The 14384-nt window shown below is 40.7% G+C and overlaps 1 protein-coding gene across 1 annotated transcript in view; it reads right to left on the bottom strand.

Annotated features, from left to right (window-relative positions):
* Positions 1-14171, bottom strand: part of bcl11ba (BCL11 transcription factor B a) — a 75001-nt gene extending 60830 nt beyond the window's left edge. Inside the window, exon 1 of the mRNA XM_050061949.1 lies at positions 12969-14171. Coding sequence (XP_049917906.1) covers positions 12969-13023 — 55 coding nt within the window. The 5' untranslated portion in view covers positions 13024-14171. The remainder of the gene's footprint in view (positions 1-12968) is intronic.
* Between the last annotated feature and the right edge of the window lie 213 nt (positions 14172-14384).

The following is a 14384-nucleotide window of genomic DNA, read 5'->3' as shown; positions in this document are numbered from 1 at the left end:
CAGTAGTCCATGTTTATTATTTAGCAAAAACTAGTTAAGTTGATCTGAATACTGATGAAACACTGAGACAGTGATGACAAAAATTCAAGCAACTTTTTTTTTCTTTGAGCAGGTTTGGGTTAGGGTGCCACATGCAAATTAATAGGGGGCAGCATTTCACCTCCAAGCCGACTATTAACAGCAGGGCAAGGGTATGCAAAATTTGACCAAACTGCTGAAACTCTCTTACCTTGCACAGCAGCTGGATTCATGCAATATCACGAGATATCAGGAGAATCACAGGATCACGAGATCAAAGGAAATACCATCTTGTCAGGCTTCAAGTAATATGTTTGTGTCTGGACCAGTCAGCATCCTGTCAGGAGCTACGGCAGCTACCACCATGTTTTACATGTGTGTGACTACTTGGCGAGGCAACTGTTCATTCAAAACATCACTAGCCGTTAAAGGGTTTTTTTGGGGAGTTTTTCCTTATCCACTGTGAGGGTCCTAAGGACGGTGGGATGTCATATGCTGTAAAGCCCTGTGAGGCAAATTGTGATTTGTGATATTGGGCTTTATAAATAAAACTGATCGATTGATTGACTAGCGGCTCTTTAAACGGTGAGCGTGGATGCTGCAGTCGCATCAGCTATATCAGAACTAGAGCTTATGTCTTCACTGAAAGATGAGCAAAGAATGGTACGTAAGGTTTTTCTTGACTGAAAAGATGTTTTTGCTCTGCAGTGATGGTAACGGTGATAGACAGATGGTTCATCCTATTGCCTGCCAAGTACTTTTGAAAGTGCCCTTTTTCAAACAGTTTCCAATGACGGCTTCTCAGATGGTTCTGTGTGACAAACCATCTGGCGCATCAGGTTATAAACTCTGAGAGAGTTTAAAATAACACTGCAATCTTAAAATCTTCATGTGTGGCAGGTTAAGCAAGACTAGGGCTGGGCAATATATCAATATTATATTGTATTATATTATATTATATATACTATATTATTGTGATATGAGACTACATATCGTCTTAAATTTCAAATATCCTGTCATAAGTGTTGTCTTTTTCTGGTTTAAAATGCTGCATTACAGTAAAGAGGTGAGCTTATCTGATTGTTCTATCAGTTTTATTATTTGCCTTTACCCACTTTGTCATCATATCCACATTACTGATAATTATTTTTCAGGAATCATTGTGTAACTCTTTTGAATGTTGATATCGTATTTGATTTTCTCCATATCACCCAGCCCTAAGCAAGACCATAGTAGCTAGAAGACAGCTACAATAAAACCATATATCAACACCATTTGGAATGCTGTTCAGTATAATTTGTGTTGTCATTAGTTGCACTGTCTCTATTTCATGTGTCTCTCAGCATTTCAACAGTCTGCCTAAAACAATAGATTTTGGACTTCAGGTTTTGGAACTTGGATGATCTGGCTCTGCACAAATTTTGGTAGTTAAGTAGTTAAGGTATATTAGTTGGGCTGTATCCCGGCCTAAAGTGGCTGACCTAACCAGACCTATATCATGGATTTTGGACCTGGAATTGTCTGGTTGTTGGATTGTCAATTACAGACGTGGAAGTTGAGGGCATAAAAAGTTTGAGGAAAGGAAAAAAATCACTGAACTTTATGTCGCAGGTATCTCAAAACAACAAAAACTCATACTAGACTTGATTTCTTTGTTCTCTCATGTTGGACACTGAACAGACTGGACTCTACAGCGACTGGTATAACAAGACAGGATGAGCCGGGGCTAGCTGGTTAGCATGCACATTTCAGTAGATATCTTTGCAACACAATATGTCAGTGTCTTCTACATAACATCAAAACCGTTACTGCTCCACAGTCTGTTAACAATGCGGATTTTTTTTTAGGGCTGTGGCGACGCGTCAATGTCGTCGACGTCATCAACTACGGTTCAAACAAAAAAATGGTGGTGTGCAGCAGCAGCAGCAGTGCTATTGCCTATTCAAGTGCTGGAATTTGTTATTTACGTGACAATGCCTGAACGCAACACAGGCTCCACTCCAATAGTGCCATGCTGCGGATTCGGGCTGCGCTTGGTTATAATTGTCTCACTCGAGTCGGGTTCAGTCAGGAAAATGCAGCCCGAACCACGCTAGTGTACTCTCCTGTGTGTGTGTGTGTGTGTGTGTGTGTGTGTGTGTGTGTGTGTGTGTGTGCACGCACGTGTTTGTGTGTGTTTGTGCGTGCATCGGGGCCAAACGCTGTGTGTGTTACAGAGAGCAGAGGAGAACTGTAAACGTGCGACCATGTGGAGACAGAAATGACATAAATAACATAAGGCTATTTACTTTGTTTAATAAAAGGGCAAGGTATATACTTGTGCTATAGGAAAGGTAACCTTAAATGACTTCTGTTGTGATCTGAAATTTGGGATAATTTGGGATAGCAAACACAGATTAAGGCTCCAAATAGAGCAGCCCAACTCACAACAGACCTGTTCTAGGTCTGCTTTGAAAACACACATGTGAACCATTCTATACAATCCAATACAGTGGCATTTGTAGGTGGAAAAAAATCATAGGACAACAATTACTTTGGAGGGATTCAAATGGAAATTGCACAATTTTACAGTTTGACGTTATGCAATTTTTCACATTTCGCATCTTGTCTGATGAGCTAGCAGTTAGCCATGTTTCCCTTGAGAACCACTGCACGTTAAATCTTAAATGATTTTTAACACAGGTTTGGTTTATAACAATGTCTTGTGGGCACAGAGGTATATAATGTCAAGTCTTTCTTCAAAAGGCGGACGTTCAGATTTTACTGTAGAAAATAATCCACTTCATTCATGGTGACAGCGGTTACTATCTTCGTTAAAAGAAATATTAACTGCTGCCAGCTACAAGGTAATGACCACAGTTGTACTTGGCAAATAGCCAATAAAATTGCAGAGGAGCAACATACAATCAGCCCACACTGCATGAAATTTGTGCCATTAGCTTTCACTGCCAAAGGTTTCAGGCACACATATTGCTGTTTTCCCACATTTGGACTTCTCTTGAGCCAAGCACAATTATTTTAAAATTATTCTATCATCCACCGACCTTAAATTGTAGAATCATGATATTAACCAGCAACAACCAAGGATTTTTTATGACATGTATTAATCCAGCTGCTGCCAGCAGGTAGACCTCTACAAATATATATGCATGTCAGTGGTTCCTGACCTTTTTGGCTGGTGACCCCTTGAAATAAAGCAATGCCTTTGTGTACATAGCAGATTACAGCCTTAATTTGGATCTGAGCAGTTAGACCAAAGTTATTTTCTGAGAAAAAAACAAAGGTTGAGAAAATGTATTATCAATTTAAAAAGCACACAACTTGCAATAAGTGTGACTCTGCTAGAGGTACCAAAATTAAATATTGATTTAAAAAGAGATAGGGCACACACACACACACACACACACACATATATATATGTATATATATATACATATACATATGTATATATTTGTTTGTTAGGCGAGCTTAAGAGTGAAAGGTGGAGAGATGACATGGGTGCAGCAAAGGGTCAGGGATTATGCACAGTGCACAGGGTGCACGCTCTACTGGGTGCCAGTTATAGGAATTTTTTTAAAGAAAATTTAAGTCTAATATACAATAAATTGTATCATTCTTATGCACATTATTTTCAGCATTATCACAAATAGATAGATAGATAGATAGATAGATAGATAGATAGACAGACAGACAGACAGACAGACAGACAGATAGATAGATAGATAGATAGATGAGTAGTATGGAGTAGTAGTATAAAAGTAGGCTCTTACTTTGGTTAAAGCTTACTATTCCATTACTATCATTTTTTTTTCTGCTACGACTACAGGAAGCAGGTGTGTGTGTGTGTGTGTGTGTGTGTGTGTGTGTGTGTGTGCGCGCGCATGCGAGCAGGTGTACAGTGTCTGAGCGTTGTCAGCCCACATCTCCACACACCAACTGCATTGCTCCTTCTGCATGTGTGTATGTGTTACATGTTTTTACTACATTCATCGTCTGTTATATCATGTTTGTACGTGCATGTGTACATCCAGGGCACACACACACACACACATTGTGTGTGTGTGTGTGTGTGTGTGTGTGGCTGGCCCGCAGGCTGTAGCCATCTGTCCTACGCTACTGCACTGAACAGCCATTTACAGCAGTGTGTATTTCTCTAGTAATAAACATAAGAGGGAATAAAGCCAGTTAGCTGACCTGGAACAAACACACTCGACAGTTACACTGACCCATGCAAACTTGACTTCATCACAGAGATAAATGAATATCAAAATATGATAAAAGAAATGATAGCCAAACCTCAAATACAAAGCTGACTTCCTGTGTGTGTAAAGACACACTGATCAACTCGAACAGGGTCTGATTCTTTTGAAACTACAGACATATAATTAGATTCACACTCAAATGCAGAGATGTATATGTGACTATTTCTTATAAATATACTGTAAATACTTTCACAGCCAGAGCCAGTTTCAGGAGATATTCAAAGACTGCGTCAAAAAACTAAATGTGCATTTGGTTGTGGTTTCTTCATGCCGATGACACTGTCGACACTGTGTATGCAAATGACAAATGCAAAGGAAGAAGCCTCACTTTGGCCTGATTTACCTAATAAGGCACAGGCGAGGCAGGCAAGAGCGCTAATAGGATTTCAGAACAGAAAAATCAAAGGAAATGGAATGTCTAAAAATGAACAGCTCAAAAATAACACAAACCATCTACAGTATCACAAACCATCTACAGTATCTGCAGTAAGGGGAGTTCAACAGGTATTTGGAGGGTTAAAATATGATGTTTGACGCGTGCTGAGGCTATAAAGGTGCTGCTTTGAATTGCTGTCGTCAGGGATAAGTTTTCTGTGCGCAGGCTACCGTCTCTTGGGTTTGGCTTCCTCTAGTCACCACTTATCACTGTAAATGTGCTGTTAATCCATCTAGACCCTTAACACTCTCCACACAACCGTCAGATAATATTCACACACACAAATGGGATAGCATATTAGCGGCAAGCTGCTTCTCAAGTATTTGTTTTCCCCTCTCCTCACCAGATTTTTTTAATGATCTTACTTTTTTTTTTTACTAGCATGACTTTCCACATTTCATGTGACGAAAGCCTGTAGATTTCTCCCAGAATGAAAAAGGTTCCGCCAGCAAGGACCAATGACAGCGATGTGTGTGTCTGTGTGTGTGAGAGAGTGGACGGAGTCTGGACTAAAATAAAAGATTTGATAGAAACTATAAAAACTACACTTTACTGCTACTTTTTTAATGCTGTTTCCTCAAAGTTTTGTTTGTGGCTGAGACTGCACAGCACATTCACACACACATCAGAATTGCTGCAAGCTCTCAGCACACACACAGACGTAACACCAGTCATTCATCACCCACCAAGCCACAACCACTCCTCAACATTTCCTCAGCTGATGGCTACTACATATGCACACGGACGTATACATACACTTACAGTAAGTATGTAAGTCATATAAAAATTATTTTGATTTAAAGGTAAGCACAGCAATAATTACAGTACACAAATCCAAAGTTTGGTGGCAGAGGTGAACTGGCCATCTGGCAGTTTCCCGGTGGGCTGACACAGCTGTCTGTTATTTTTATTTTTATTTTATTTTTTTATCTGATGAGCCAGTAATTCAGGTAGTCCAGCCTATTGGTATATTTTCTTAATTGACGGTGGGCTGGCCCAATCACGTTTTTAAGCCCCTCCTCCTTTGGGCTCAGTGCCATCATTAAACAGCATCTGCAACAAAAAATGTGCCAAAATGAACAATACAAAATACAATAGAGGCGCAGAGAAATTGCAGGTCAGAAAAATACTTTTAACCTGGATTTTTCACACCCTTTTAGCAAGTTGCCGGCTCAGAGTAATTCTCTCTCTCTCTCTCTCTCTCTCTCTCTCTCTCTCTCTCTCTCTCTCTNGCAAGTTGCCGGCTCAGAGTAATTCTCTCTCTCTCTCTCTCTCTCTCTCTCTCTCTCTCTGTGAGCAGGTGGAGCAGGCAAGAGAGAGTTACTATGGTCGCAAATCGGCATCAATATGTAAGCCTATGTGAAGTTCGACAAAAAAACATGATAGTCTTTGTAACATGGATGTTGTCATGCCTGTTCATAAATGCAGGTCTGTGTGTGTATGTGTGTTAGGAGGCTGAGTGACACATGTTACAGCAGGAAGAGAACAGAGTATACATAGTTTGTTTTTTGTTTTTTTCATAAGAAAATTAAGTGTCTAAGAAGAGCCCCAGAACTCCTCTTTAATATGTGTCCCGTCAAATGTTTAAGGAAACCTACACCTTGGTATCATATAATATACATATAGGACTTATGCTTGTGTGATTGAAAGTGGTGGGCCGGTCTGATGCAGGGCCATTTTTTGTCCCAGTCCGCCCCTGTTTGGCGTTACATCTGCATTTACTGCTGTTGCCAGGCAGCCTACTTTTCCGTTAGCGTTGTTCTGGTAACACTTTTTGACTTTGTGCTTCCCCACAGGATATTTTGTTTGTACACCACCTGGCGTTTCAGAGTATGTTGCAACGAACAAGCATAAAGCATAAATGCCTCTCTGCATGCTTGAAGCTCGCACACCATCTATGTTGGCCCACACAACAGTGTCGTGCACTAGTATATACAGAGCTTTACCACCTGAGATTTGCAGGTGAAAATTGCTCTCTGTTTTTGGCAAATATAACTTTTATATTTAGAATTTGAATGCTTTATCATAGTAATTTCTTGGTTTCCAATGGTCTACTGAAATCTTTCAAATGCTTCAAAATAAAACTGCTCACATACAGTATGATGCCGTGCATACATGAGGATAATATTAGAAGAACATGAAAAACTCTAAACTCAAGCTGATCTGCCACCACAGAGACTGTTAAAGACATGACTTCAGAACACTTTCAGTATAACTGTTCACTGTCTCAACAGGAAGTAGCTTTTTAATCCAAAGTCAGTTTTGATAATCTCAGAGTTAAGACTGAGAAATTACAAATGCTCTGGTCACTGTACTGAGTGGTGTTTTGGTGATACTGATTGAGATTATTTGAAAATTTTTAATTTTACTTTTGGAGCCATTAGTCAGTGTTCCCTTTTATAAAAAATATGTGAAACCTACAACATTTGCTAAAATGTGTTACTTTCGTAACTCATACTTTTCATATGTATGTAAGTACATAATATAGGGACATTGTGTTGGTGTCAGTACTTAAGGCACTACCCTGTAATGGCAGCATCGCCATTTTGAGTCTTTGTTTTACATTGTCTCTTCACTTTCTCTTATTTCCTGTCACCTCGCTATTGTCAATTTAAAAATAAAGGAAAAAACACCTGAAAGAGTACTCAGTACATTACTAAACAGAAATTTTACTACTTCTGTAGTATCATTCATTGAACTAGAACAGAAGATTGTTGGTGTTCTAGCCACTAAAAAGCCCTAACATTCAACCAGAAATAGTTGTTACGTTTGAGAATAAATGCTCCATCGTTATGACAGCCTCCTACTTTCAGATTTGACCTCATTTCAAATGAGAACCTGTTTACCTCAAAGCTAATTCAAGTTCATCACGAGGTAAATCCCCCACTCTTATTGAAGTCAGGATTACTGTGTCAAGCCAATCAGATGTGGATCAGAGACAAATATGGATATGTTTTTTTTTCTAAACATTTGTTTCAGTATTTTGTTTTAGTATTAGTTGGAATCACATGAGGTGATACAGGTCAGACCAGTGAAGGGAGGACTGAGCACAGAGCCACCTGCCTGAGAGGTGCTGTGGAGGGAATGAAGTGCTCGATAGAAATACAGACCCCCTCCCCCAAAATAAAAAAAAATTTAAAAAAAAACTCCACTCCTGAATTCTAAATGTACGTTAAGTCATTTTTCAGTTGTATAAAAGATTTGATTTTTGGCTCAGTAATAAACATCTGACAAATGGATAATAGGTTAATTTATCTAGAGATCACCTGCAGACAATATTATCAAAGCAGTTTACAAAATGTAATTAAACTACAAGAAAAAATCTGATATCTTCAAACCAAACTGATATATGTAAAAAGCAAAATATACACACAATATCTGACAAAAAATAATATAATATATGATATATACAGGAAAAAATGCAGTTCAGTGATATAGCTAGAACTCCACTATGTCAATACACTACAGTGTATACGCACACAAACACACACATGCACGCACGCACACACACACATTTATACTGAATGCTATAGATGTCAGCCACTGTGATGAAATTAAAGTCCATGGTGTAAATAAAAAGTGTGACAGAGACAGTGAAGTGCAGAGTGTGCAGGTGTTGACAGTTAAGAGGTGAATGTGGTCTTTCAGTGCTGATGTCATCTGATTAACACACACACACACACACACACACACACACACGTTGATACTCTGCTACCCTTCTCATTGGCAGAACCAGCACAGCACTGACAGCCTGAGAGCTCCCCCTAGCAGGAAGAGAGAGAGAGAGACATAGAGACAGACTGAAGGGGAAAGAGAGTGAAGAGGAAATAGAGAGGCATAGGAAAATGCAGAAGGGTGGGAGGGGGGGGGGCAAGCGTGGACAGACAGACAGCAAACCAACACTCTGGTATGCAGGCTATAGCAGTGTGTGTGTGTGTGTGTGTGCCTGTGTGTGCGTGTGTGTGTGTGAGTGTGTTTACAGCCTGCTGATCACAAAATGGGTTTAGGCATGCTCTTTGGGAACTGGAAGCCATCGTCCCGTGCACACTCATTTACTACCATCTTTTCTTAAAAAACCTATAAAATCAATCAGCGCTTTGTCTTTTTTGTGCAGCACTTTGCATCAAGCACTTTGACTGGCTGTTAAACAGCACAGGAAACAGTAATGTCACAGATAAAATAAGACAACAAATGACTTTCCCTGATGCAGCCATACATATAAATAAAACTGACACAGTAAAATTGGAATCAGGCGTCTTCTAAAAATCTGATTTTTACAGTTGAGCCCTCAGGCATTTGAAATGATTTAGATTCTTCATCGCTGGTTAAGAAAAACAAACAAACAAACCCTGAAGAGTTCAGTGGAGGTAATTACAAATTAAATCTGTAGTGCCCACAGCATTTAAAAATGATACTGAACATTTTTACAACAGTGTGTCTTTGCAGAAACAGTGTCCTGGTTACACGGTATAATACACAGATCTCTGCGACAAAAGTTTGAATACGGACTATTCGTTTAGTTTGAATGAAAACTGTCCACAACAAAAAGTGTATTTTTTTTATTTGGGTGAGCTGATCCTTTAAAGCGTTACCAGTGTGGTCTCTAAAACCATAGAGGGCATATATTGAAGATAATAAATAATATGACTATTAAGAATATCATTATGTCTTCATTACAATCAGCTGTGACACTTCATAAGACTCATTTATGACTTTTTTAAAGCACCTAATTTACAGAATGCTTCAGTTCATATAAAAGACAGTTACTAGGTTCTCTTTCTCTTTGTGTTTCTCTCTGTAACAAAGACTTAGCCCCAGCAGGGTGCATGGCTATTTGACAAGCCAAAGGGAAACATGCATCTCAAGTGGGCGACTGCAATTTACACGCAGCTCTCTCTCTTCTTGTGTGTTTGTGTGTGTGTGTGTGTGTGTGTGCAAATGTGTGAGTGTGTTTGCAGCTACAATGGGAGCTCTCGTCCTGTTTGCGTCTCTTCACACTAAATCAGCCTCTCGGAGGAAAGCTGGGGTTATTTGCAGTGAATGAGAAGCAGAAGGCACGTCTGCACTTTCGGGTGTAAACTGTCTCGGTGTGGTGACACCAAAACACACAACAAATCTGCCTGACAAACAAAAAATATATACATTTTCCCCAATTAATCTTTCCCACATGTGTCTCCGGGGACAGGTGGTTTCATTACATTTATTGAGTACACTGAACAGTTGATTCCAGGTCAGAACCATGAACCTTTTTTATTTCTCTTTTCACATCTGTTCTAATGAAAACAAAGTGAAGCAGATGCATTAGAGAATAATCTGGTAATTGTGCAAAATGGGGATTCAATAGTCCTAATATTTTATTTTTATTTTATTTATTTATTTATTTATTTTATATACTTTATTAATCCCCCTGAGGGGAAATTCAATTTTTTCACTCTTGCTGTCAATTACACACAGGTCCGAAAGACACACACATGCACAAACAGGACCTATACATGCACAAAGTACACTAAGCACTAAGCACTAAGTGTAAGAATGTTGCATTATGACGGAGGCCTTGCCAAACTGCATCTTAAAAAATAAGCGATTTAACCTCCAGAAAATCTGTCTCACCTTTCCTAATGCTTCTTGTCTGGAAGATACTGAACGACAAAAGAGGTGGAGCAACTCTTGTTCTTCTTCCTCTGAAAACTATAATTCATGCACAGTGTAATATTTTGGACTGTGTGATCTATCGTGTTGTGAAATTCAAATTAAAAAATACTCCAATTAAAACACAGGTCAGATGGATTTTATCACCTGACAGCTTGAGAAGAATTATGTGTATTTTGGTGAGGGGGATTCACATCTGCATTTGCATATGTGTGTGTGTGTGTGTGTGTACTTAAGCATGTTAAATCAGCAAGCATTTCTTACACATAAATTATGGAATGTACAGCACCATGCTGTAGCCTGAATAGTAATAAATCAGTCAGTCAGACAGACAGACGGGTCAGACCTGCTCTGTGGACACAACTACCAAACTACATTTTACACTTCAGACACACACATGAGCACACACAAAGTAAGTTTAAAGCAGCTTGATTACAATACAGACATGAAGCTCTTTTATTAGCCTTCAATGTGGAAAGATGAGAGCACAACACTCATCTTTCCACATTGCTAGACTATCCATCTGTCTGTCTATTAGAATATATATACTGGGCTCTATGCTGCAGAAGCTGATGTCACAGCAAAGCATGCAGCGTGCACAATATGACCCATTTCTAAAGGTAACCAAAGACATATTGCAGGCCTATGTACGAGCTGCCACACACAAGTTGTAGTTGTGTTAAGCAATCAAATCTCTACTTGTCAGGAGATGATTTGACATCTAAGCCACATACATTGTCTTTAGGTGTGTGTGTGTGCCTCTGTTTATGGCTGTGTGGGTTGGCGGTGCGATGCTGGAAGGCCAGGCCTCACAGCAGAGGAGGGAACCAGGCAGCATGGCCCAGAACCTGAGTAAGGACGCTCAGCGTGCTAAGTCTCTACTGTAAATATGGGTGTTATACGCAACAAGCACTGAAGTGCACAGCGATACACTGTAGTGTAAGAGATCTGATGGAAGGCTTCATACAACTCTCCCCAAATAACCTCCAGCTAGAGGAAAGAAACTAGTAATATTCACCAATGTAACATTATGATACTGAGCAGCATCTTAAAAGAACTTTATCTCCACTTCCTCCTTAGACTCATTCATGCTAATCTGTCGATCAGTAACAGTTGCTTTTAGTTGGATTTAGCTCACTAAGTGTCCCTCTCTGATATTTTGTGCTAACAGCAGATAAAGTAGTGCATTAAAGTCTGCTGCTCCTGTCAGGACACATCAGCCTGCACGCTGCAGCCACATCAGCTGAATAACTGATACGAGGCCAGAAAAACATTTCGCTGCTGTAAGTTTAGCGGCCAAAGTGACAGCGCCAAACGATCAAATCTTTGCGTAAAGTAAAGAGGAAGAGCGATGCGTTTCCTCTTCGAGCCATTTGTGTAATTTAAGTTGGACAAAAAAGTGGATCGTATCTTTCTGAAACATCACATTTCCTCACTTCACCTTCCCACAAATAAACGCATTTAAGATCGTATTCATCTTCCACATAAATAGAACGACTTCGTTTTAACGTGTTTGCCCTTAAACACCGTCACTTAGGCTGCTGTATTCTGCATAAAAGTGCAGTGGGGGAAACCCTGGAATTTTTCGCTGCCAAGGCGTGCAGAGTATTAAATAATCCAAACCGAGCATTAATATTACAAAGTATAAGCTTTGCATCCGTGCAGCAGAAAAACATCATGAGCGAGACTAACTAATTAAAGTGAATACAGAGAGACTGGCACGATGCAGTAATGTGTCTATCAAAGATTCAATAACCTGCAGAGAAAGAAAATAAAGTGGACGTGTTAAAGCGGAGGCACTCTGTGGCGTCGGTACGGTGCAAGAAGACAGAACAATATCATCTGCTTGATTTCTTTGATTTCAACATTTTCTTGTTCGACAGCTGTCTACAATAATTCACTTTAATAGATGTCTGTTAGGTTAAAATTAAGGCATCGACGATTTTCTCAAAGAAAAACGATGAAAAGAATTTGTTAGAATGAAATACTCCAAATCATAACTGACTTATTTGTGTGTGTTCATCTAATATGAATGTAAGAGAGTTGGTGGTTATATTATGCGGAAACGATATCCGCTTATATAAGTGCCTAAAGAAAGTATTCACTGATTTAAATTGCTGAAGTTAAAAGTGTGTTTTTATTGCCAATTAAAAATGAAGTGTAATGTTGTCCTTAATGACAGCGCTGCTTATAATCTAATTAAAACAAAAAGCGGAAAAATAAAGAAGTCGTGTCTCAGTTAACTACAGGACGGATCTCTGCCTTCTCCGTGAGGAAAAGTCAAACACGCAGCCAAAGACTTTTCTACTCTCTCTGCTCGATGTGTAAATTTGCTCTTATAATAACTTGCTATTTATAGACCGTAATAATCAGTTAAGTAAACTAGGGCCTTTATCTAGCCTATTTTAGTCAGTAAACCAGTAGAGGAAAGAATTGGCTTTTGGGACGCACTTCGAAAAACTTTAAGCTCAAAGTCTGAAAATGTTCATTTTTACGCACCGATCATCCATGTGGAAAAAATCCACTCAACTTCTTAGAATGACAGCGGAGAGGAAAAAGGGTGAAGCTAACTCTATGCTGTGAATTTTTGCAGGTATACTTACATGTTATTTCTCTCTGGGACAGGTGCTGTGGGTTCCCTTGCTTGCGTCGGGACATCGCCGTGGCATTTACACTGGCATTGCCCGGAGAGCGGTGTTGGAAGGGTCGGCTCTCCTCCTGCTGCTCCTGTATACCGGCCGCAAACTGCCCCCAAAACCGACCGCACGCCTGCCACCCCAAACTGACCGCTCTGCACCGGCCCCAGATGTGGCCCTCGAACTGACCCCTGTGCAATGGATCTCCCTCCAGCGAACAGCGGCTCCTGTGCTCTGCGGTGACCGACCAGGCGCAGCGCTGGGCGGCCGGGCGGTCGGTCGGTCGGAGTTCGGTGCCAAAGTGGTTGCGCGCCTCCCTTCTGGTGATGAGGGAGGAGGTTAGTCCGGCTCTGCCTTTCACACCATCTGTCAGAGGACAGCGGAGAACGGAGTGGAGTGAAGTGGAGTGGAGGAGAGACGCGGCAAGATGCGAGAGGTCGGCGTTCACCTCCTGATGGACAGTCACTACCTGTGTCCACTCTCCGGCCACCCTGGACACCGCACGTCCCTGTCCGGAGAACGCAGGTGAAATGACGCCAATTAACGTCTGAAAGTGTGTAAAATAGGAATCCAATTTCCTTCTCGGTACTTCTCGGTGTGTCGCCAAGTGGTGGGCACTTCTTCTGTTGCACTGGCAGTGCCAGTTAGGCGGGCAGGTTAGACTTTAACTCTTTAAGTCAAAGCCCAGTGCTGGTTTGAGGACAGACTGCCACCCTCCTTTCTCTTTGTGCTGTCTGCAGAGTCCCGCATCCCCGGACTGTGTGCGGCTCTGTGCGGCTCTGTGCGGCTCTCTGGCTTCTACAATGGGAGAAAACTCAAGTTCAAGTGCGGACGTGACGTTCAATCTGCGGTGAGAAGGGAGAGTGGAGACTGAAGAGCACTGGGGGCGACTAGTGGTGGCTTTCACACACACTGACACACGCGCGCACACACACACACACACACACACGGGCATGTGGCGCGCACGGCGGCAGTGGTCAGAGTCGCTCAAGTCATCTCCCGGTGTCCCATGAGTATTGGAACGGGATTCATTTCTGTTCAGTTCTGACCCGAGGGACCTCCGTACCTCGTCCACGGGATGCTGGACATTTTGCACGAGCCTGCTTTCATATTTAAAATGCACGCAGGCTTGTAGTGTGAAATTACCGTTCCTTACACACTTTTCCCATTTACTGGATAGCGTGCTAAATTTCTATTGTTTTAACCCCACATTTGATGAACATTTGACCCTTTTTAAACCACTGTGGTATATGTGCGTTTGCAGACACCTTTTAAACAATAAAGACCTGTCATATCATACGCTACCTTTATAATTCATTTCGTATTTTTGTCATTTAAATGCGCACAGCATAAATAATCCTAAATTATTTTATGATTTTGATT

Source organism: Epinephelus moara, chromosome 14 (assembly GCF_006386435.1).
Source record: "Epinephelus moara isolate mb chromosome 14, YSFRI_EMoa_1.0, whole genome shotgun sequence".
Taxonomy (NCBI): Eukaryota; Metazoa; Chordata; class Actinopteri; order Perciformes; family Serranidae; genus Epinephelus; species Epinephelus moara.
The sequence above is the reverse complement of the archived record's forward strand: the minus strand, read 5'-3'. Positions and strand labels throughout refer to the sequence as shown.